This window comes from Cebidichthys violaceus, unplaced genomic scaffold (genome assembly GCF_023349555.1).
Source record: "Cebidichthys violaceus isolate CVI_PGR_0920_01 unplaced genomic scaffold, fCebVio1.0.p SCAF_12, whole genome shotgun sequence".
Taxonomy (NCBI): Eukaryota; Metazoa; Chordata; class Actinopteri; order Perciformes; family Stichaeidae; genus Cebidichthys; species Cebidichthys violaceus.
This window is the reverse complement of record NW_027176285.1, coordinates 5,180,548-5,204,191: the sequence shown is the minus strand read 5'-3', so window position 1 is coordinate 5,204,191 and position 23,644 is coordinate 5,180,548. Positions and strand designations below refer to the sequence as shown.

Below are 23,644 nucleotides of genomic sequence, written 5' to 3'. Positions count from 1 at the left end.
GTCTGATTATATTTTGTGAACCAAAAGCATATGTGATTGATTTTAGTTTCTGGAAATACACTGAGCTGACACTCGTCTTAACGCAACAGTAGCAAAAGAAAACATTTGTTCCAACTGTAGAACTCGAAAAAAAAACTGCATCCAACTCGCACATGGAGGCAACAATACAAAAAGCCGTACTGCAGAATATGTTTAACCAAGGTCAAGGGTTAAAGCAAAAACACCACTTTCATGCGACCGACTGGACGGCACCATATATAACAGAGAAATGATGCCACTAAGTTGATGATCGCACGCCTTTGTGACATTCTTTTTCTGAACATCATGTTCACCAACAAACCAAAACACATTCAAGATGTCGCTGACTTTAAAGGCCACAACATTCAGGGTCAGCAGAGGTTTGTGATGTTTCTTCTCTGTGTCCGCAGCAGATAGAAGGAGGCTGTCAGCAAATACAACAAGAATGACAAATGTTGGTTTACAGGAAGTCTTTTCCCCCAACCATTTATCTTATCCTTTGGTCACTTTCTGCAATGTTGGTCTTGGGGATAAACACACTCAACTTGAAGGTCTTTATCCTTGTGTTAGAGAAAACACTTCAGGAAATCCAGTGTGATCCTCCTCCAGCGTTCAGTCTGTGATGTGCATTCTCTTGTTGTAATTCATTATCTGTAAATCCACTATCCTGCATTCCCCTGTTGTTTTTACTAACTAGGGGAAGGGAATGACTGCAGTATTAATCTTCAGAGATTTTGAGTGAAGTTGGGAAAAACGTCTTAACATCCACATCACAAACAAACCAGCACTGTTAAACCAGGAGAGCAAAGAGCATTTCATTGAAAAGAACTTCTTCTTTTTGATGTCAGTGTTTGCAGGGAAATAAATGAGAATATTTACAAAAGAGGAGTGTTTTGTTTATTCTAAATCTCAGTATCTTAGCACATTTAAAATATCACTGAAAATGTTTAAGAATATTCAGAGACAAAACACATGACAGAATTACCTGTAATCAAATCGGCTACTGCCCCTACGTTGCCATGGTGGTTGTCCAACCAATCTGCTGTTCGGAAAGATCTCCTCCATAAGCTCTACAGTGGATTTACTCCCCCAGGTTTCCAGGAGGGGCACCAGAGAACTGTCCTGCAACACCTGGATACAATGAAAAAGGAAGACTCAAAGTATGTTTGACAACAAAGGTAGAGTCAAGACTAGGTTCAACGACAAAGGTAGAGTCAAGACTAGGTACAACGACAAAGGTAGAGTCAAGACTAGGTACAACGACAAAGGTAGAGTCAAGACTAGGTACAACGACAAAGGTAGAGTCAGGACTAGGTACAACAACAAAGGTAGTGTTAAAACTAGGTACAACAACAAAGGTAGTGTCAAGACTAGGTACAACGACAAAGGTAGAGTCAGGACTAGGTACAACGACAAAGGTAGAGTCAGGACTAGGTACAACGACAAAGGTAGAGTCAGGACTAGGTACAACGACAAAGGTAGAGTCAGGACTAGGTACAACGACAAAGGTAGAGTCAAGACTAGGTACAACGACAAAGGTAGAGTCAGGACTAGGTACAACGCCAAAAGTAGTGTTAAGACTAGGTACAACGACAAAGGTAGTGTCAAGACTAGGTACAACGACAAAGGTAGTGTCAAGACTAGGTACAACGACAAAGGTAGAGCCAGGACTAGGTACAACAACAAAGGTAGTGTTAAGACTAGGTACAATGACAAAGGTAGAGTCAAGACTAGGTACAACGACAAAGGGAGAGTCAGAACTAGGTACAACGACAAAGGTAGAGTCAAGACTAGGTACAACGACAAAGGGAGAGTCAGGACTAGGTACAACGACAAAGGGAGAGTCAGGACTAGGTACAACGACAAAGGTAGAGAGTCAGGACTAGGTACAACGATAAAGGTAGTGTTAAGACTAGGTACAACAACAAAGGTAGAGTCAGGACTAGGTACAACGACAAAGGTAGAGTGAGGATTTGGTATATGACAAATGTAGAATCAGAACTAGGTACAACAAAATTAAAGCTAGAACAAAGTGTGATGACAGAGTCAGAATTAGAACAAAAAAGTCAGAACTTGGAAGAACAACTAAGGCATTGTCTAAACTCTATACAAAGACAAAAATAGTCTCAGAAGAAAGTACCAAGGCAAAGGAAGCGTGAGAACTAAGTACACTGATCAAGGTAGAGTCAGAACTAGGCACAACGACAAATGTATAATTAGAACTAGTTACAGCAACCTTTTTTCAAATCAACTCCTGACATAAGGTACCCACCAGCTGCCGTGCCAGTGCCTCCGCTCGTAACTCCTCAGATGTCTTTTCCCTCTTGGGTAGGGGCAGGTACTCAAGACCTAGGGTGTCATCGGTTGTGGTAGATGTGGTGATGGAGGCTATGGTGGAAAGCTGTGACTTCATGGAAGGAAGGAGGACGGGCACAGGTGAAGGATAAACATAGGAGGAAGGAGACATTGGAGGGGAGTGGAGGGATGATTTCCTGTTGGGAATGGTGGAGGTGTTTGAGACCTCCATGCTAGGACTGAATACAGCAAAGAGAACAGTGAAATGGAAAAAGAGAAAGAGCCAGTAGAAAAATCAGAAAAGGTCCATAATGATAATATTACAATTTAAAAAATGAAAAAGGTGTAAAACAAACCTTCCCACACGAGCTTCCTGCTCCATTTCGAGGAGAGGCGGATGAGAAGGAGGAGGAGGAGGAGGGAAGTCCTCCAAGATGTTTGTCTCTTTGATTGGCGGAGGAGGGGACGGAGCATTTTGGAGGAAGACCTCGTCATAGTCCTCCTGCGATATTCCTATGGAGGCTTCTAGCGGGTGCTGCTGGTCAATGGAGCCGAAGAAACTCGACTCGGAGATCCGAAGAGACGACAGGTGTTGGTGAACGGACGGATGGGAGGATGGGGGAGGAGACGACGTGATGCTCCTGCTGTCCTTCCTGTTTGGTGGGGATGCACGATGAAAATGTGCTGGCGTCGCAGGCAAAACCTGTTTGCCGTTTTCCGTAGAATACCCTCCTATCATCTCTAAACTGAAGGCTCTCCCTCTATAGGTGTCCTTTGCGGTGTCTTCTAATATGCTGGCATCACTCAAACTGTGTCTAGTCTGTCTGTCCGTCACCAGAGTTTTATTGTGGCCAGTAGTGTTACTGTCATCACCATCACTTGTGCCGGGTTGCGGGGTGCCTGGGAAGGTGATGGCATCCAGGTTGGCCTGGCTCAGCCTCTCAGTAGCATGCCACCCAGCACTGCCTCTGTCCTGGGTCCCAGGTGGGGAGAGGGGGCAGGGCAGGCCAACGGAGGCCGCCAAGGTGGAAGTGCTGTGGGTCCGTGGGCGCTCGCTGTTCCTCTGTCGCTCCCTACGAGTGACAGGTGTGTGGGAGGGGCCTGGGTCTAGGATCAGAACACAAGGAAGGGTCAGAGAGGAGCTAAAGAACCAAAGTATGATTCCATGGGTCCCAAAAGATGTAAACTAGGCCAAGTGACCTGAGACCAATCCCAGATAATGACAGTTTGATGCCACACTTAACATCACATTTTATTTCCTTTGTGTATGGCCTAATGCGATTATTAAACAATTGTGCCGTAAATCTACGTTTTTCACTTTGGAACTGTTAAATAATACTAAACATTGATGATAGATCAAAATGAAAATACCAGATAAGGAAAACAATCTTGGCTGAAGTAAACTAGTCTGCACATGCTTTCCTTTCAAGGAAGAGGAGACCACAACAACACCGCATGATAACTATGTTTTTATTTGTATTTTGCTCACCTTGTGAAGGTCCTGCAGGCTGGACAGTGTTCCGACTGTTTTGGGAGTATTGAGGAGAGAAGAGGCCACCCGATAGCTCGACTTCTGCAGGTCTGAGAGACAGACAGATGAAGAAAGGATTAAAAAAAAGGAAGGAACATAAATTATGGCTGTCAGAGAGAAGTACATTTAATTTAATTAGTACTACTTAAATTACGACAAGTTTAGACAAAAACAGCAATATCTAATAATATTCTAAAATCCAAAACAACAAAGCCACAGAGAAAAATATTTGAGGAAAGCTAATAATACCAATGGTATTGCTTTTAATCTTTGTGGATTATGGAGGAGGAGGCAATTCTGGGAAAGGATGATCCTTTAGATTTTGACACAAGCAAGACTTTACACTGCCTTCATAGAATGGATGGATGATTTGGACAATTAACAACAAAAATGTAAAGTACATGTAATTTGTAGTTCAAACACTGTTTAATGGGCCTTCCTATATGTTCTGTTTTAGATTATACATTTACTTGTTTTACAGTCCATTTTCCTCACAGCGATTGTTCAGCGATCTAATGATTGTTACAGGCCAGTGCTCAGGAACCAGTAGTGGTGCATTCATGGTCATGGTTAGAATTTCAGACACCAGACAGATCTGTGTAAACATGCACACAGACCTCTGACCTTCACATTTTGAGAGCAAACGGTTTTGAGAGTTTTAAGTGAATAAATCCTCATGGACCGGAGTCGGTATTTTGTTTGTTTTTCTGTCTCTGTGCCAGTGACTTCTCTCTGCTTCCTGGAATTCCTCAGTCCCTCCCTTCTTTGACTCCTCTTCTTCGCTCCTCTACCTCACTCCTGCCTTTCTCTCCTCCTCCCACTGAACTCTTTCACTCCTCTTAACGCCTTCTCTCCTGTCTTTAATAACATCTGAACCCCTGACTCCTTTGCCTCCTTTCTTACCTTCCTCCCTCCTCTCCTCTTCTCTTCTTCTCCTCCTTTCATACCAAAAGATCCCTCCTTCCTCCTTCTGTTGCATAGCTGCCTGGAATAAAATTTCAGACTTTCTCTCTCTTCACCCAAACCTCCTCCCCTTCCATCTTTTTACCCCTTCAGTCCGTCTTCTTCCCTCCTCCACCTCCCGTCATCTATCCTTCCCTAAATTCCATCCTCCCCCTTCTGTTTTACCTCCTCCTGTTCATCCCTTTCTTTTCCTTCTCATTCCTTGTCCTCTTTCCTTACTTACTCGCTCTCTCTCTAAGGTGCCAGCAGCAGGGCACATGGACTCATAAGGCCACAGTTGGTTTAAAAATGGCAAAGAGCCTAAAGCGCACACACACTGGCTGACTGTTAGCAGCCTATTATGGAAGAGAGCTATAAAAGATATCGGCGCAGCATGTGAATTCCCATGATCCCTCAGTTCTTCAGCGGGAAACAAACATTTTGCTCTATTTATTTGCATTTAATTTTATAAAACAAAACGACAAAAACGAATCATCAGACTGACATTTGTGAGAAAAGATGATGCCCCTCTACTGAAGAGGTTTTTAGTCCTGTAACTTTTTTTTTTATCTACCTACATTTTTCATCTTATCATATATATGCTATATAATTTAAATTTTCTGAACTGAACTGAGAAACATGATAAATGAGACGACAGGATGGGACAGATGAATGACCTGCTCTGGGATTTGAACTGACAGCTGTTTTCTACACACTATCACGTGAGTCTGAACGGAGATGTGATGTACCTATCCTCGGCCAGAGAGTGGCGACCAGGTTCAGAGACGAAGGCCCCAAATATCCCGACGTCACCCGGAGGGAAATCCTGCAACACACACACAGACAAAGTTTAGTCTTTTAGGAAGAGAGCTCCACTGCTTTTGTTTATCCTCTCCTTATGGAGTCATGCTGTATCAGTTTGAGCTAATCTTTTTATATCGTGACCAGGCGGAAACATGAGTTTATGTTCTCAATCTCTAGTTTCAAGTCTTCTTCAATACAGTATGATGTTCATTTAGTACATTATGGTCCATTTAGAGTTAACTAGACCATTAAGAGGAGTATGCTTTAGGGCGTGTCTAACTTCTGATTGACAAGTCGCTACAGCTATCAGAGACATATACGTCATTCATCCGCAATCCAAATATGGTAATTTCCATTCACTGGTTGCAAAAAAACAAGATGGCGACGGTCAAAATGTCTAACTCGAGGCTTCAAAAACAGCAGATCACAAATCAATGGGTGACGTCCTGACGACTACGTCCTCTTCTTATATACAGTCTATGATTGTCACACAACCCTACAAGTTTCAGTCTGACCTACATCTGTCCCGGTGTACTGAGATGTACAGTATGCTTTTTAAAGCATTTTACATCAAAAACACAACTATTTGTGTCAATGAGATGAAGATGAATTTGACTTTTTATCACGTCAATTTGAATACTTCACATTGTGATAGTTCATCTGTACTGTCGCAGTTTTTTTGTCCTTATTTACTCCCCTGTAAGCTGTAATAATATAGGTATCATGGCAATGCTTTATTAATGGGAGGGATCATTTCTAAATAATGACAACAAATATGGTTTGGAGTTACGGGCTGGAACTACTAGTTGAGTCTATGCTAAAAAGTCAGCTCAATTGGCTTCAACCAACGCAAACACATGTACTGTAGAGTGGTATCAAGAATGTCAAAGTTGTATAAAGTAGTGAGCAGTTGACTTCCAGGGGAATTTCCTTTGCAGAATTGCTTGAATCTTACCAACAGGAAAAGCTAAGAGACATCCATGTAAACATGGGATATTCTTTGGAGCATTTTGTCATTATTTTACAGTAACAGTAGAGATACAGACAGGAAATGCAGCGAGAAGGAGGGGGCTGACATGGAATGAAGTTCCGTGGCTGAAGGAACAGGGGATGTTGCAGTGATATAGGATGAGTCTTAAGCATCAGGGTACCAGATGCCCCAACATTCATTTATTCTTGGAAACTTTACTATCTATAGTTTGTAGAATTGCACAGTAGTAGATGTACCAGTTTACATTGTTATTAACGTTATCTCTGCTAGGTGTAAGCCTGTGGGGAGATTATGTGTTCAACCGATTGTGTGTGTGTGTGTGTGTGTGTGTGTGTGTGTGTGTGCGTGCGTGTATCGGTCTGTCCGCAGCTAATCTCGCATACTACTAGAACGATCAGCCTGATATGTTTTGTGCTCATTGATGACTGTATGCTCATGGACCTCTCGTGGTTGCAGTAGATCTAGACTGCGGCATCATCACAAGTCCGTCCAGAGACCTTATCACAAGTCTGCTGCTTCACCACTGAAGTGAGTTAGGGCTGTTTCAGCTCTCCACCACAAACTTGAACATGGAACTCCTTAAAAAGGAACTCAACTTCACACTGCCCCTCTCCATGACAGAATACACGCAGTATTACATCAACCAAGTGTGCTAAAATACAGCAAAAGAGTTTTTTTTATTTAACGCAGTCAAATTCTCTGCCAGCTGCTCAACTTAAAAACATCAGGGCTGTGAAAGCAGGACTGTGGGACCCTGTGGTGAAATCTACTGTTTAAAGTAAGAGGACAGACTGTCTTGTTTGTCTGACTGAAGTGTAATGATGTTTATGTGACACCGCCTGCTCTGATCACTGATGGAGATAAAAGGCAAATCCATCCTTTACCGCATTCCTTTAAGGACTGTGTAGATGTATGTATGTGTGTGTTATCTTTGCTATCGTGCGCATCGGACGGCGCCCAGCAGCCGTCCCCGGCTCCCTGGCACCTCACAGGAAGCTTTGAGGACTCTGGTTATTTCCTGTGTGATTCAGGGCCAAATGTACCTCAACGGCAAAATGCCGTCAAACAAAATGGTAATCAGAGAAAGAGCCGTGAATGTTTAAAATTTGATGTCTAATATAATTTTTTACATTGGCGTTATGAGAAGTAAAGAGGATTTTTTTTTGTCTTTGATTGTGTATCTTTAAAGATAAATAAATACATATATACACATATATACAGTATACTGTATATATATATATATATATTCTGCAGGCTAAAGTCACCATCTTGGGTTATTACATGTTTTTATCCAGTTCCTAGGTTACTGTCTGCACAAACTACCAGGTACCATCTAAAACAGGAACTATCACCAACCACTCACATTCACCAACTCATTTCTGATCATTTAATTTCTATTTTGTTCCTCCTCACTTGCAATACAAATTACTAAACAATAACACAAAATAAAGCAAACTGTGTCATAAAATCCAGAGTAAATTCAGTCATTTTGGGCTACAACAATATCAACTAAAATGTGAGCTCCTTGCAGGAGTGCAGTGTTACCTGTCTCAGTCTCTCTACTGTGGGGGAGGAGCGGGAGCGGTGGTGTTGAGGAGTCATTTGTCTCTCCTCGGATCGCTCCAGGAGATCCTCAGCGGAAGCCGACATCCGAGCTGACCCGGCCCTCTGCAGAGCCCCGTTGAGCTGCATGGACAGTCCCAGGTTGAGTTGAGGCCTTAAGGCCAGCTGTAGGGGGTCCACGCCCAGGTCTCTGCTGGAGGACTGACTCTCTCTGCTGAGCCCTGCTTCATAGTTGATATCCTGGAGGATCTGGGCCTTGGGCTCAGGAGATGGAGCACTGGAAGTAGAAACAAGGAAGGAGTTATTGAATTGTAATAATGTTGTAATAATTCAACTTCATATTAAAATGTAAATGTAAGGTATTAAAATTCATCTTGTGGGGAGCGTGAATTTATGTCTGACGATCCATCCAATAGTCACTAAATGTTGAGTTTTGTCACTGGATAACTGCAAACTTTAAACTGCTGCTGACCAAAGTCAGCATTAGGTTTCATCTTCTAGGGATAATGAATGTTTGTACAAATTTGAATGGCAAAAATGGTATATTTATATATATATATATATATATATATATATATATATATATATATATATATATATATATTGGTCTGGACCAAAGTGGTGGAGCGACCAACTGACAGACCAAAATTGCCATCCCTAAAGCCACACAAAAATCTGTGTTAGATGCAGCTGTAGTCTGGTTTTGGTTACTCAGGAGGTTGGTGAGCCGGAGCCCTCGGAATGGTCACCCTTCCCGGGTAGAAGAGGTTGGACTGGAGGCTCCGCTGGTCGGCTCCAGGAGGGAGGGTGGAGCAGAGATGCCTCTCGCCGGAGGAGAAGATTCGATCTGCACTGGAATCCTGGAGGGAAAGCAGGCTGGAGGAGGAGGAGAGGCTGAGTGTGTCTGAGTGACAGGAGGAGACCGGAGAGAAGAGAAGGAAAGAGAGGAGGAAGGAGAGGAGGGGAGAGAGAGAGAGAGAGAGAGAGAGAGAGAGACGAAGGGGATAAACATAAAAAGGAAGAGAGAAGAAAAAAGGACAGATGTGATTAATCTATTTGTTTCACTTTGTCTATCACTTAAATATCCTATTTACATCCCATGTAGCCATCATCCACCCATCAAATTGCCACCCCTCCTCCCTTTTCTTCCCTTCTTCCACCCACCTGTACAGTTGCTGTCTTCAGGCTGTAGATATGCACTACGGGGCCTCAGTCCACTCCTCTGTCCTCCCTTGACTCTTTTCACGCTTCTCTTCCTCTCCACGTATTCAGCCAGAGCATCGTGCTGAAGCTGACGCAAGTCGGGCCTTGACGTGGCGTTTTGCAAAGCCCCGCCCCCGAAACGACTTGCCACAAGCTCAAACATCTTCCGCCGGTCTGCCACGCTGGTCTCTGATAGACAGGGAGATCAGGGTCATAGCCCTTGGTCAGCCACACAGAGACTCCAGATGTTTGTGACGTGCCATAATAGATTCCACAATGTGGAAGAGGAAAAAGCTTCCATTTAAATATATTAAAAAAGCATTGGTTCTCCTTAGGGCTGGGATGTCTTTGCAACAGTTCCAATACCATTACTAGAAGTAAACCCCAGATTCTGTACCAATACCAAAACAATAGTTTTTCTACGTTACCATTTTTTTGTTTAAAATATAAGCCAAGCTTCTCAAAATGAATGTTGTTGTCAACATAAAGCAGATACAAGAACTTTTCATAAATAAAACACTGACAACATTTTTGATTTGAATCGGAAAGTATCAGATCAAATACTTCTATATATAATAGAAGTATGGGGAGACTAAGGAAATCTTTCTTAGAATTTGATGCTAGCTTTGCTACATTACAGTCTTCAATACTTCAGCCTTATTCTCCCAAAATTTAGCTGTAGTGAGCATAAAGCTACCGCTACAGCTAACATGCTGCTGATGTCAACTCTGGAGCAAAGTCAGCCTTTCAAAGTAATTTCTGTAAACAAATTAAATGATTCACTGTCATCCAGTAATTACTTCTTAACCAGCAAAGTTTGTTCCTCTAGTATTTTGCTAAATTCATTCTAAAAAGCATATTCTGCTCAACATTAGCAGCAAGCTAGCTGGAGCTAGCTGGAGTCCTTTTCAAGCTAAAAACCTGTCAAACTTGTTAAGATGTATTTTTGGGACTAGCTGCCTTTTTTCACTTTCATTTAGATAAACTGAATTGAAATGGGTTAATGCCATTAAAACTAAGATGTGAAACAAGACAACAGCTAGCTAAGTGGCTAACAGAACAACAGATGTATCTCTATGCCTGTCTACACATTTATCCCACATAATTAATGAGCTGGGTTTTAGGTTAGCCAGCCTTTTCCACAAAATAATTGAGTTATTATTACATGTCAAGACTAATTAGATTGTTGTATTTAGTTGTGTGTCTTCAAAATGTGCCATATGACCCAATTACTTTTGATTAGTGCTTCATTGTGACATGTGCAATATTGACTTGCAAGGTGAGGTGTGTAGGGCCACAGGTGTTTTTAGAACTGCATTTTCTGAAGAGTATTTACCTCCTCCACGCCTGAAGAGTGCAGCAGTTTCTGCATCTGTAACTCCAACCTCGTTCATGTTCTCTGGCTCCGAGTATGATCGCTTCTTCTGGTCGCCTGTCAGACGCTTGCGGCCACAGATCCGCATCAGAGCAGGAGGTCCAACTGGCGGGACAGTGGGGAGGGCTGGTGGGCTCTGGCCTCGAGTCTCCGGGCTGACCACGTGACGCTCCTTAGGGGTGTGAAGGGAAGTGACCGGTGGCGGCGACTGTGGCGTGATAACAATGCCTTGTGGTTTGGGCATTGTTTTTGGGCCTTTTTTCTCCAGGGACTGGTGCTTGGCCGTGGCAGGTGGAGTCTGGGGGCTGCTGGAGGAGGAGAAGGGAGAAGGAGCTGCAGGAGGCGAAGGGCTGATTGAGGAGCTGAGGTCTCTCCTTCTGAAGGAGGTGGACCGCAGGACCTTGGACTGGGCATCTTTCAAAGAGTCCCTGTAAGATCTGGTAAGAGACAAGTTTCCATTGTCAGGGTTGCTCAGAGAAACTCAAGACACTGACGTCATGTCCACATTACTGTTTCCATTTTAAAACGCATATCTTTTGCTATGTTTACACTGAGCATTCACACTAGGTCGGAGTTTTAGAGCACCGAAAACGGATACGTTTACAAACGCTCCCGAAGACAGATAAGTTTGAAAACTCCAGGGTCACCACTTAGTGTGGATGGCACAACCACATAAGCTTTAAAACGATGACGTAGACACCCGCGTTCGCTACTTGATTGGGTCTTAGCAGTTGCGACGTGTCCTTTCCTGATTCATCACGCCCCTATCACATGACTCATTTCCGAAACCCTCCCCTCAGCTGTGAATATCGATCGACTACCAGTGGTTAATCCAACATTCTTATTAATGCTTATTTTGTTCTGCACAACTATTGTGAAGTCTACACAGAAACTATAAACAAACAAAAGCATAAATGCTCTCCAGTATGACAGGGACTTCAGCCACCGGCAGAGCTACGAGTGTGACAGACAACAACGAAACCGAGGAAACAAGTGAGAGACGTGTGTTCACCAAATGTATTGACCCATAATCTAGTAAACTTTGATTTAAAAGTGTTCAATTTGAAGCTAATTTGATGTGTGAGAGAGAGAAACAGAGCAAGATCCGCAGCTTTGTAACTAAGTTTGAAAAATAAAACTTTCCACGAAATTTGTCTCTGTTTGAGTGACTACGATAATACTCTGTCGTATTTTCTGTAACGAAGCAACCAATCTATTTCCTGTTTACACCGGCACCCGCATGCCCAGAGTACGTGAATAGTCATGTGAGATTTCTTTTCAGGCTTGCTAGTATAGACAGAAATAATTTCGCAAACAATGCTGAAACGCCTGTGTGGACGGAGATCGTTTTTGTTTTAAAACCCCAGTTTTAAACAGAAACGTATTAGCATGGATTTAGCCTAACCTGTTGAAAGACTCTGATCTGTTAGATGACTCTGACCTGTTGAAAGACTCTGATCTGTTAGAGGACTCTGACCTGTTGAAAGACTCTGACCTGTTAGAAGACTCTGACCTGCTAAATAACTTCTACCTGCTGAAGAACTGTGACCTGGTGAAATACTTTGACCTGTTGGAGGATTGTGACCTGGAGGACTCTGACTTGTTTGAAGACTCTGACCTGTGGAGGGACTCTAATCTGTTACAGGACTCTGACCTTTAGGACTCTGACCTGATGAAGGACTCTAACCTGTTGGAGGACTCTGACATGCTGAAGTACTCTGACCTAGAGTAATCTGACCTGTTTGGAGACCTATGCAAGGATTCTGACCTGTTGGTGGACTGTGAACTGCAGGACTCGGACCTATTTGATAACTCTGACCGGTTAAAAGAATCTGACCTGTTGATGACACTGACCTGGAGGACTCTGACCTGTTGGAAGACTTACCTATGCAAGGAGTCCGACCTGTTGGTGGACTGTGAACTGCAGGACTCTGATCTATTTGATGACTCTGACCTGTGGAATGGCCCTGACCTGCTGATGAATTCTGACCTGCTGAAAAACTGTGACTTGTTTGAGGACTGTGCCCTGGAGGACTTTGACCTGTTGGAGGACTCTGACCTGTTGGAGGACTCTGATCTGTTGGAGGACTCTGACCTGTTTGAGGACACTGACTTGCAATAGGACTCTGATCTGTAGGAAGACTGACCTGTTGAGGGACGTGTCCTGCATGGAGCCCAACATCTCTTGGATGTCCTGTATCCGGGGAAAGTCTTTCCTGCTTTCACCCTCACTGGATTCGTCCAGATGGAAGGTGCTACGGCTCCTCTGGAGAGCAGAACTGGGATCTGCTGGGGTCCTGAACACCACAAAAAAATGTAACTACCTTTTGACAAGGAGTTTAGTCCATTTAATGTGACTCAATTTGACTATAGCTAATCTGAAAGGACGTCAGACACAAAATGTTGCAATACACGGGATAAATATTTAATGCATGTTTTTGCTGCTGTAAAACAATTTGTAACACAAAAAATGTGGATACAAATAAAATGTGGCCATATAGGCTGAAATTGTGATACATACAGTTTTATCATACCAACATTTATGGAGAAATTAAAGTTATACATTTATATATATATATATATATATAGTTTTATCAATTACCCACAACCCTTCTACCTGTATTTCATGTGTTCGCTGCTGCCTCCTCTGTAGCTCATGGTCCTGTGGGCTTTGGTCCTGCTATTGCTTCTCTCCAGCATGTTTCTGAGGTCATCTGCTCCACAGGGGGAGCTGCGGCCTTTCTCAGTCATCTGATTCAAAATCAGAAAATATAAAGCAGTGAAGCGGGATCACAGCCAACAAGGATCAAGACTTTAAAATGTAGGAGGCAAATTTGGGATGAGTCAAATCTTGTGTGGTGAGTCAAAAAATCCATTCAAACTCATTTTCCTTTTGAGTGGTGCTTATTACACACAATACAAATTACTGACAGTTTATTATTTGCTTCTCAGTTGAATCATCAAAAAAACATGGTGACCAAACAAAGTTTGGTTTCAGTTACCCTCACTTTGTCTGGTGCCTTGATAGCGCTGTGACTGCGCTGCTTTCCGGTGCGCTCCCGACGCTCGAAACAACTGACCTTCTCCAGGACAGAGAGGCTGCGGACAGGTCCCTGGCTGCCATCGCCAAAGCTGCTGTTGCCATGGCTACTGGTAGAGATGACACTGTTGGGGCTGGCGCATCGCTGAACCTCAGCAAGGGCGATCTCCAGACGGGTCAGCGGGTGTTCTCTGTCTTTGTCCCGCTCTCTGTGGTCCCAGTGCTGATACTCCAGAGCTGCTGAGTCACTGAGGTGACGGGGATGAGGCCGGGAGGCGGAGGAATACAGAGCCTGAGGCTGAGGGTGAACGGGTAGCTGGGTAGGAGGTACTTGTCCCTGGGGGAGCCTGGAGGACGCCATTGGCTCTGAATGAATGCTGGCCTGGTCCATTGATCTAAATGGAGGAAGGGAGGGGGAGAAAATGGAGGACAATTCGTAAGTAAAGGAGGGAAAATCATCAATGCCATCAACTGACTTCTCCTGATACATACAATACATCCAACCATTGTATGATCTAACCAATCATTCACTGTCAGGAAGCTGCTATTACAGATGGAAATTTGTTTTCAGTCCAAAAAGAGTTTGTGTGTTGTGGATGTTTGTTTGCTGGGCCCGGCAGCGTGATGCTAATGTCAAACCAACCTCCTCTACAGTAGTTTCAAATTGAATTGGCTATCATCTAATAGGCATTTGCCTGGAGCCAGCCAACAGCAGATGAGGCTTTTGGAACTCCACAGGAGTGTGTCTTGTTTTCTGCAAAGCTAGTGTCATAAAATAACAGAGTCTGTGTTGTCTTGGACACGGACCAGCAGCATTACGTAAAGGCAAAAAAATATACAAATCAGATTTTTCTATTGTTTCAAAATTGGATTGGCTGTCACGATCCTTTAGAATGCTTTTGTTTTCTGCAAAAAAATTTGGAAGCCTCTCTTGGATCACGTTGAACCACTCTGACCAGTTGGAGGGTTCTGTCCTGCTAAAGGACTTTAACCGGCAGATGAAGGGACTGCAAGGTCAGCAGTTGCTTTACTATGCCATGAAGTGAAGTCAAGTTTATTTGTGTAGCCCAATATCACAAGAAATGTCTCGATGGTCATTTCAGCCTCACAGCAGCACAAGTTCTCTAAGAAGAGGAAAGCCACAGAGCAGACAGGGACTCTACTGCTGGAAGCCTCACAAAGCCTACTGAGCAGGACGCAAATTACAATTTCTGAGATAAATTTGAGATTTTTGTGGAGTTGCTGAATGCGTCCCAACGGAGGTTCACAAAGTGCAAGGACAGAATCAGAAATCTTAAACCGCTGTGAATTCATAATCAGAAATTATTTCAACATGTCACACAACAGTCATCCCTGTGTACCTGCTCCTGTCTCCCCTGGACTGGACAGGTGTGCAGGGCTCCCTCCGCTCTTGTGAGGATGGGGGCCTGAATCCAGCAGTCGATTGGATATGGGCAATATGGAAATCCTGGTTCTGTTCCTGTAACACTTGGCTGTGGGTTCTCTGGCTGGTCTGAACATGGGACCCTTGGAAGCTCTGACTGTGAGGACCCTCGTGGTTTGGAGGCCTTTGGGTCCCTGTCTGGTCCTCCGATTCCTCTTCAGCAGTTTTCATGTGGTGTGTGTAGAGTTCAGAGTTACACTTTTCCTGTTGAGGCCTGATAAAAGCAGAAGATTGTGTTAGCGCTAACGGCCAATGTGAACAATTTTTTACAGCTCTGCAACAAGTTAATGCTAGAACCAGATACGCATGATTATCAGCTGTCATGGTGTAGGACACCAACGCCCCAAAACATCTAGGCACCTCAAAGTTGTTAATTTAGCCATATTTTGTCAAAAATAACTAACTTCAGCTCCAATTATTTTTTAAAGCCACTGGTCCAGAGTGATGACACTCCAAATACAGCTGTTGGTTGAAATATCAGCATAAAAGTCACCTGTCTCCCTCGTGTGCTTGAGGCCTGAGCTGTGTCGAGGCAGATGCTGAAGAAGAGGAATAGGGGTATAGTGAAGAAGGAATGTTGTTTTGGTATCCGTTTGCTGTAGCTGACATCCTTCCATCTCTCTGCCTCTCCGTCGCCCCTTCCTCTCTCCCTCCGTCGCCCTGCAGCTGCTGCTGCTGCTGCTGTCGGCCGCTCTCCTTGGCCAGGGCTGGGTAGACTCCCGAGGAGCCCGGCCCGTGGCTGGCGCTGGGCATCTGTGCGTAGTGGGGCTCAAGCTGGGGGACGGGGTACACGCCCGTGGGCAGAATGAGCCGGCCAGACTGCGGGACGGAGCCGGCAAGTCCGGAGGAGGGCCCAGTTGGGGAAGGGGGTTGGGGAAAGCCTCCACCCTGACGGGGCTTTGTGGTGGGGCTGCTCTCTGGACTCTTCTCTATCACTGTGTGGAGCTGGCCCTCGGCGCCGTACGAGCCTTTAGCTGGAAGCACAGTCATGATGCAATGATGGCAGAGCTTGTAAGTAATGCAGAGGATGATGATAGCATATTATAGACATATGGCCTGTTGCATATTGAGGCATTGTTTTCTATAAATTGACTTGTCCTCTATCGATAAACTTTGGGCTCTTTAGGAACCTCCCGCTACAACTTTAATTGGTAGAGCAGAATAAAATGGCATATTTGGATCCTGAAAATGAGTAGAATCATGGAGATAGAATGTAAATGTTGTACCTGCACTTGAGGCCACAGGGCCACTGGAGTGATGCCAGGAGCCTTTCTGCAGAGACCTGAGTAAAAAAAACATTAGATTAAATAAAATGTGATTAGTGTACATTTCATTTTACACAAATACATCATAACAACAATTCAAACTCCATTGTTTCAATCCAAATGGTTTTGAATCACATGGTATCGTACTATATCGTACGGTTTCATATCATATTGGACCTTACTGTGCAATGCTGTGTTGTATTGTCGTGGATGGTTTTGTAGCACAGCACATTGTATTGTATCATTTAGAAATGAACCGTATTTATTTTCATCACAGCATTTTGTTGCATATTGTATCTATCGTATAATTTCATAACACAGTGCACTGTAGCATAGCATCTCGTATTGTTGCGTGACGTATCGTAGAGTATATTGTATCGCATCAAGGCATATTGTGCCATATCGTATTGTATTGTTACTGTATCGTAGCATAACATAAAACATTCTATCGTAGCGTAGTATATTGTGTTGTATGTCATAGGGTATGTTATTACATTGCAATGTGGTCCATCCTCTGCTCCACCGTGTATTTTAAGGTGAAACATACTTTGGAACACAAGCTCGGCTGAAAGAGGGGCGGACTTTGTGCTCTTGATGGTAACAAATTCACATCACCAATGTCATTGTCCAATCAGGGTCTATTTTTGGATGAGAATCAAGATTCACCCTGATTTGACAGACCCTACTCACCGTAGTGAGCGGGCGTGCTCCAGACTGGACCAGGAGTTGGGCCTGTCGTGGTTCCTGATGGCTGCGTAGCTGTCGCTGCGCCTCGGTGGAGCCGGCGCCCCCTTCAGGCTCTCGTAGGAGCTGCGGCTGGCTGATGGGCCCCAGATCGGACCCACACTGTGTCTGTTTGATGCCGGTGCGCCGCTGTTGCTGCTGCCGCTACTGCTGCTGCTGCTGCCACTGCTGCTGCCACGGTAACAGACCCCACCCACTGAACCTGGAGCCAATAGTACAAAAAAAAACCAATGACGTCATCACATTAGAGTTACATTACCCGAAAGCCATTCCTAAAGCAGAACCGTCACCTTGCAGATCGCGGTTTAGCACAGGCCTCGCCCCTCCCCCGCCTCTGGAATCACTGTTGCGTAGCGAAGCGGTGGAGGCGGAGCTCAGCTCGTGCTCTTGAGATAGGCCCTGCTGGGCTTCGGAAACCGTCCGGACGTAACATACGTCAGCCTGCTGCATCTCTCCACTTCCTCCTTCTCTCTGAGGGACGGTCTCCAGCGAGTAGGAGCGCTCCGGGCTGAAGGAGGGGTTGGAGGCAAGGTACTCTGGGATACTGGAGCTAGTGGAGAACGAGGAGTAAGCAGAGTCTCGTTTGCTGTGGAGGTGGTCGATGCTGTTGGAGGACCTGGAACATGACAAGAGATTTCATATATCATGACATTGATATTTTTACAGCTGTAAAGGACACACCTTATTAAATGGTTAGTCAAACTAACTATGGTACATTCAAAAGGACACATATGTCGCATTTCCACTGCCTAGTTCGGCTGGCTCGACTCAACTCAAAAACCCAGTTTTGTGGGCTGCAATCTTTAAAAATCTGGGTCAATTGATTAAAAAAAAGTGCGGTCTCAATTGACAGTAGCTTGGCAATTCAAAAATGGCGGGTTCGTGCGGTTCTCTTTAAACTTGGATTCCCTTATCGTGCTGATGACGATTCTGTCTGACCAATCAGTGGTCTGCAGTGTTTTAACTCCACCTTCTAGTATTGTCTGAGCTCGCTTGGAACCTTGACCGAGTGAGGAAATGTTGTGGATAGCGCCAAGTACTATCCACAACTTTCACTAATGGAAAACCAAAAAAGAGCATGTTGAGTTGATTAGAGCCTTAAATGAGCATTTCCCACCTTAAATCATCATGCATGGTACTAAATAAAGCTCTTATGCTCCTCTCTAGTTTCTGGCGAGTTGGTGAAAATCCGGTAGAACAGTACATCTCGGACAGAACTAAAACCGACCACCCTACCCGTGAGGACTTGTCTTTTGAAACGGCGCGTACAGTCACTGCAAACAAATAGCTTCAACACTAACTGCTGCTAAAACCACAATGTATCCTTTTTACATTTCTATTACTACAGATGATCAATAAGCAAGATACAGCACCGTAAATCAGACGGCTTTGGAGTTGTTTCTCTTATGATGAAGTTAGGATAGCAGGTGCTAAGCTAGACTAGACACAACAGACGTTGCTGAGGTGTTTGTTTGTATGGACCTGGCAGAGGACAGCTGGTGGCAGGAGGAGTAGGCCGGGTGGGGTCCGCTGTGGGTGTGGTGGCCCAGTGGGTGGTGGTGCTGAGCTCCGGAGTGAAGCTGGGAGGACTGAGGGTGGTCCAGGCTCTCCATGCTGCCCCTAGAGCTGTACTGGTCCGGACTCTTCCTCAGGTAGCTGCCGCTAGAGTCAAACCCGCCGGACAGGTCGGTGGTAGAGGCACTGAGAGACAGAGACAGAGAAGGAAATCTTTATCAGGGAGACTTAGGCATGCTTTGGCGATAGAAATGTGGCTAAATCACCACAGAGACTTGAGATAACTTCAACACAGCGGGGCTTTGAGCTAAAAGCTAACATCAGCATGCTAACATGCTCAGAATGCCAATGCTAACATGCTAATGTTTAGCAGGTAATACTTATTAAATTAACCATATCAGTCTAGCGTGTTAGCATGCTAACATTTCCTAATTAGCACTAAACACAAAGAACGCAGCTGAGGCTGATGGGAATGTAGTTTTGCTGGAATTTTTTTGTAATTGATAATCACAGTAAGCGTAAAGGATACTTGCTCCTCCTCTCAAAGTGAATCCAGAAAATTAAGACATTTAAGACAATGGAAAATCAAGGCAATTTTGGAAACTAAGGAACTTTTTTGGAAGAGGGGAAAATTTCTGAAAATTAGGAACATTTTGGGAAAGGGGACATTTTTGGAAAGTTTTTTGAATAGGGGACCATTTTGGAATTTTGGACAGTTTTCTCATCAGTTTCATCACTTTATTACATTTGTCTGCCTGTTTTATAACGTCTGACAACACATTGAGTTGCGACTCTCATTTAATTCCTATATATCTGACATGCTGTATGTAAAGTGTGTTGCTAGATATTCATATCTTAATCCATGTAGCTGGCAATGAATGAAAAGGGCTGGTCTGATAATCGTGGTTTTTATTTCTCTTCTAAAAATAAGTTTTATATATGATCAGACATAAGAAGAACTTAAAACTGGCTCACTAACAGTGCTTCCTGGTTTAAGCTAGTTTTACTTTCTTTGGGCACAAAAGATGATAATTAAGTGATCACTTTAATTCAGTGTTTTTAAAAAGGTAGAAAAAGAAGTCCAGTAAATATCTTTAATGTCAATTCAGAGTTGAAGTGTTCCATAAATGTTACAGGTCCGACCTCGTCAGATTGGCAGTTGTGGCTTTTACATAAAATAACTTGGGTGTATTCAGACATGAGACCGACACGTTAAATTGCCAGAACGGTTACGTAAGCAGGTGCATGTCTGAAAGGCTTTTTTATCCGTTCTGGCTGTTGGTTGTAAAGTTGGGGCTTTGTTGCTGAATCTGCTGTTACCTCACTCTAGATAACTGACTGGAATGTTAAATGTGTGTGTGTGCGCAATTGTGTCTACGTCACAGTTTGACCCACCAACTCCTCCAACCAAACACAATGCAATTACTGCTCTGGAAACGGGGACACTCTCTGTCTGTCTCTGTCTGCTTTTCTCTTTTTTTCTGAGTCAGTAACTTCTCTGAATTTAACTTCTGTGTCGCCGTCCATCTCTTTTCTGTCAGCTGTACTGTCCATCCCCGGTTCACTTTCCGTGTCCTGTTTCTTAATTCCCGTTTAATTTAAAGGCAGAGCTGCAGAAATGTTGCGGCAAACTTTTTATTCCGATCCCAACTTTACTGGGGGGGGGGGTTGCCATGGGAGACCCAGAGATGAGGGGGGAAGGGCATCAGGAATGCCCCTTTCTACAGGCATCGACGTCAATGCCCCATCCACCCAACACACACACACACACACACACACACACAGCCACGTCAAAGGCTTTTATTCGCCCTTCACTGCTGTTTAAAAGAAACAGTGATGTAACTTCCTCTGATGACATGAACCTGCTGATCAACAGCACCGCTTCGCAAAACACACAACAAGCACAACAATTAAACAGTTATGTGTTTAACTCAATATATCACTGCCGACACTTTAGCCGGGAACACTATTACATATATTGTGTGATATGTAAACTTTTATTATGATCATATCTGCAGACGAATCCAGCAGGAGCTCTGATTGGTCTCAGACAACACATCTGAATCCTATTGATTCTGCAAGACGACATGGACAAAACTCTCCATAATGTCAACACACACACACACACACACACACACACACACACACACACACACACACACACACACACTCCCAAAAAAGTTCCTCACTTCCTAAAATTGTCCTCATTTTCAAAAAAGTTCCTCATTGTCTCAAACAATGCCTTTAGTCTGAGGTCAGAGTTGGTACATTTTGACACTTCAGAATCTAAACACACCAAGCAGACAGTCAAAGGTCACATCATAGAACAGACAGATAGCAGCTCACAGCTCCTCAGTCAACTAAACAAATTCTTGCCTTAGTGACACAAAACATTGTTAAGAGTGTTACGCAAACACTGTGAATGTCCAGTGAAGGTTTTAAATAAGCTGGTTTGTGTAACAGTAACCCTGATTGGCTGTGACATGGGCAAAGTCTTGTAGTCTACACTGTGTTTGTGTTGTGTCGTTATGTCATTATGTCAAACCACGACTGTCCATTAATTCCTCGGGAAAGAGATGTTGAAGCGGGACCCGTTTCACATCAGAAGTGAAGACTGGTTCCTGGTAGTCAAAGATCAGATATGAGACGTTGTGTGTCTCTCTGAAAACATGAACTTTGACCCTCTGAGTGACTGATAGCGGCACACAATAAACCCAAAATCCAATATTCAAAACGTCTTCAGACAAAGACTAGTTCCCAGCATCCTGAGCAGTATAATGAAAGAGATCGTTGATTTTCTTATCTTGTGTTATTACGTTTGTGACCACAGTGCTATTGTCTCCTTATCTACAAGTACACGTTTCAACTGAAGTGTTAAGTGTACACACGGAAGTCAGGCTATAAATGACTAGTTATTAATGTCCTTGGCTGGTAGATGGCTGACGTCGCAATTATTTCATATGTGTACACACAGGACGTACAGTGCAAAGCCTTTGGAGCTACACAAGACATCGATATATGATTTAAAACATGTGCAGGTAACAAATACATACATATGTATATATATATATATCGCTCCACTTCCTGTACTAAACTGTCTACCAGCTCCGTTTTGTTTGTACCTAGGTCTGCTGAGATTCACACTGCACACAAATATTTTCTAAAAATATTGGTGAAAAGTCAGTGTACAATGTTCACATTTCTCCGGTAACAGTCTTCCAAGAAAGAGGACAAGTTTGTTCACAAACAGATTTTTTTCCTTTAAATTCACATTATTTCCCTCTGCTGGTAACATATTGGCTACATAGCTGCTGACTGGCTAAAAAACAAGTGATTCAAGGAAGCCACAAGTTTGGCATTTTGTGCCATCACCATCTGGGTTATTTTTGCAACCAGTGAACGGATGTGACCATATTTGGACTGTGGAGTAGTGACACCGTGGTAGACACACCGTATAAGGCTCTGATAGCGACCCCAAAGCATACCCTGCTTTATGATCTATTTGACTCCAAATGGACCATCATTTACTAAATGAACATCACGTTGTATTGAAGAAGACTTGAAACTAGAGATTGAGACCATAAACTCATGTTTACAATGTTTACTGAGGTAATAAATCAAGAGAGAAGTAGAGTCATTGCCTGAGACATTCACACGTTCACACTAATGGGGCGGACCAACAACTCGAAAATGCCTCCGGCCTCGGCACAAAGGCATAAAAATGGTGGAGTGGCACAAAACGAGGGGCCCGGGTAAATAAATGATGGACTTTTATCAGAGCTGTTTTTGATCACTGACCTGGCGTGGTAGCTGTGGTGCCAGGCGCTGCTCATCGTGTCCATCCCTCCCTTATCCGGCGGCTGCTGGCCTTCACCGAGCTTCGTTGAATGCCAAGAGTGAGGACGGGACGCCGGCTCACTGCGTCTGCGGGGTTGAAATACACAGACGGAGTTAGCTTGCGTGCAGTGTGTTACCACTCTCACATCTGTACATATGTAGCTGAACCAACAGTTGGTTAGTTTGGCTTAGCATAAAGACTTGAAACAGGGGGAAAAAGCTAGCTTGGCTCTGTCCAAAGGTTACAAAATGAACTTTCCAGTTCCAGTTGAGTCCAGGCAACCAGCGGAGATTCCATTCAGGTACTGGTCCCCCACGAAAAATGGTCGGGCACTTGTAATTTTTACACTTCGGTTTTCATATGGATTGAAAATTATAGAAATAAAGTGTTATTTGGTGAGCTTTAGATGTGCTGTTGGTGAGCTGCATTCGGATGCTTAGTCAGGACCCCTTGGCAACACTTTTTAAAGCACTAGGTACCCCTCTAGCACCAGTACTCAATGTGCAGGGTAGTCTGATAGCCTTCAACATGTGGGTAATGTTGCGAAATCAAACAAAATCGCATCAAGTTATGTTCGCAAGTCAAGTACATTGTGTAAGTTAACTTGCCAGTTACAACAATATGTTTTTGGTTTCACACAGGACACAAACAGCAGTCTCCTGGGTGAAAGTCCTATGTTTGACCCATTCGTCCACCCCGTCGTCCTCCCTATGCAGACCTTATCTTTTGTTTTACCGCGTCACCATACTTCCTACTTAACTCCTGTCTTAGTTACTATTGCCACTAGAGGAAGCCTTGCACATGCAAAATCGACGCTAGATGGGTGTGTGGAGCACCTCAGTTTGACTCGTAGGACCTCTGACCAAGCTGTAGTATGTGACGAGTTGGGAGTGAGAGCAGGTCGTATGCGTACATGCGTATCATTGTTGAAAATGCTGCCAGATGTAAAACATTTTCTACAATTGAATCTTAATTAAGTTTAAGGTCAAACCATATAGTCCATGTGATTGAAGATATTTAAAGCTACAACAAGCTCATCAGCTGCTGACTCTTCTGATAATAACTTTCTGTGTGCT

At 43.8% G+C, this 23,644-nt stretch overlaps 1 protein-coding gene across 3 annotated transcripts in view; it reads right to left on the bottom strand.

The window, feature by feature from the left end:
• The window catches only part of shroom3 (shroom family member 3), a 67,878-nt gene that overhangs the window by 6,194 nt on the left and 38,040 nt on the right, over positions 1–23,644 (bottom strand). The window contains exons 4-22 of one of the 3 annotated variants that reach the window (XM_068705971.1): positions 22,529–22,654; positions 18,698–18,916; positions 17,506–17,831; positions 17,162–17,417; positions 16,433–16,488; positions 15,700–16,180; positions 15,124–15,420; positions 13,725–14,157; positions 13,340–13,473; positions 12,870–13,019; positions 10,684–11,159; positions 9,309–9,536; positions 8,856–9,048; positions 8,127–8,421; positions 5,536–5,612; positions 3,803–3,894; positions 2,670–3,420; positions 2,291–2,552; positions 1,004–1,149 (exon numbers count right to left, since the gene is read on the bottom strand). In XM_068705971.1, the coding sequence (XP_068562072.1) occupies positions 1,004–1,149; positions 2,291–2,552; positions 2,670–3,420; positions 3,803–3,894; positions 5,536–5,612; positions 8,127–8,421; positions 8,856–9,048; positions 9,309–9,536; positions 10,684–11,159; positions 12,870–13,019; positions 13,340–13,473; positions 13,725–14,157; positions 15,124–15,420; positions 15,700–16,180; positions 16,433–16,488; positions 17,162–17,417; positions 17,506–17,831; positions 18,698–18,916; positions 22,529–22,654 (4,998 nt within the window). The remainder of the gene's footprint in view (positions 1–1,003; positions 1,150–2,290; positions 2,553–2,669; positions 3,421–3,802; positions 3,895–5,535; positions 5,613–8,126; positions 8,422–8,855; positions 9,049–9,308; positions 9,537–10,683; positions 11,160–12,869; positions 13,020–13,339; positions 13,474–13,724; positions 14,158–15,123; positions 15,421–15,699; positions 16,181–16,432; positions 16,489–17,161; positions 17,418–17,505; positions 17,832–18,697; positions 18,917–22,528; positions 22,655–23,644) is intronic. The other 2 variants (XM_068705973.1, XM_068705972.1) reach the window with 2 other exon arrangements.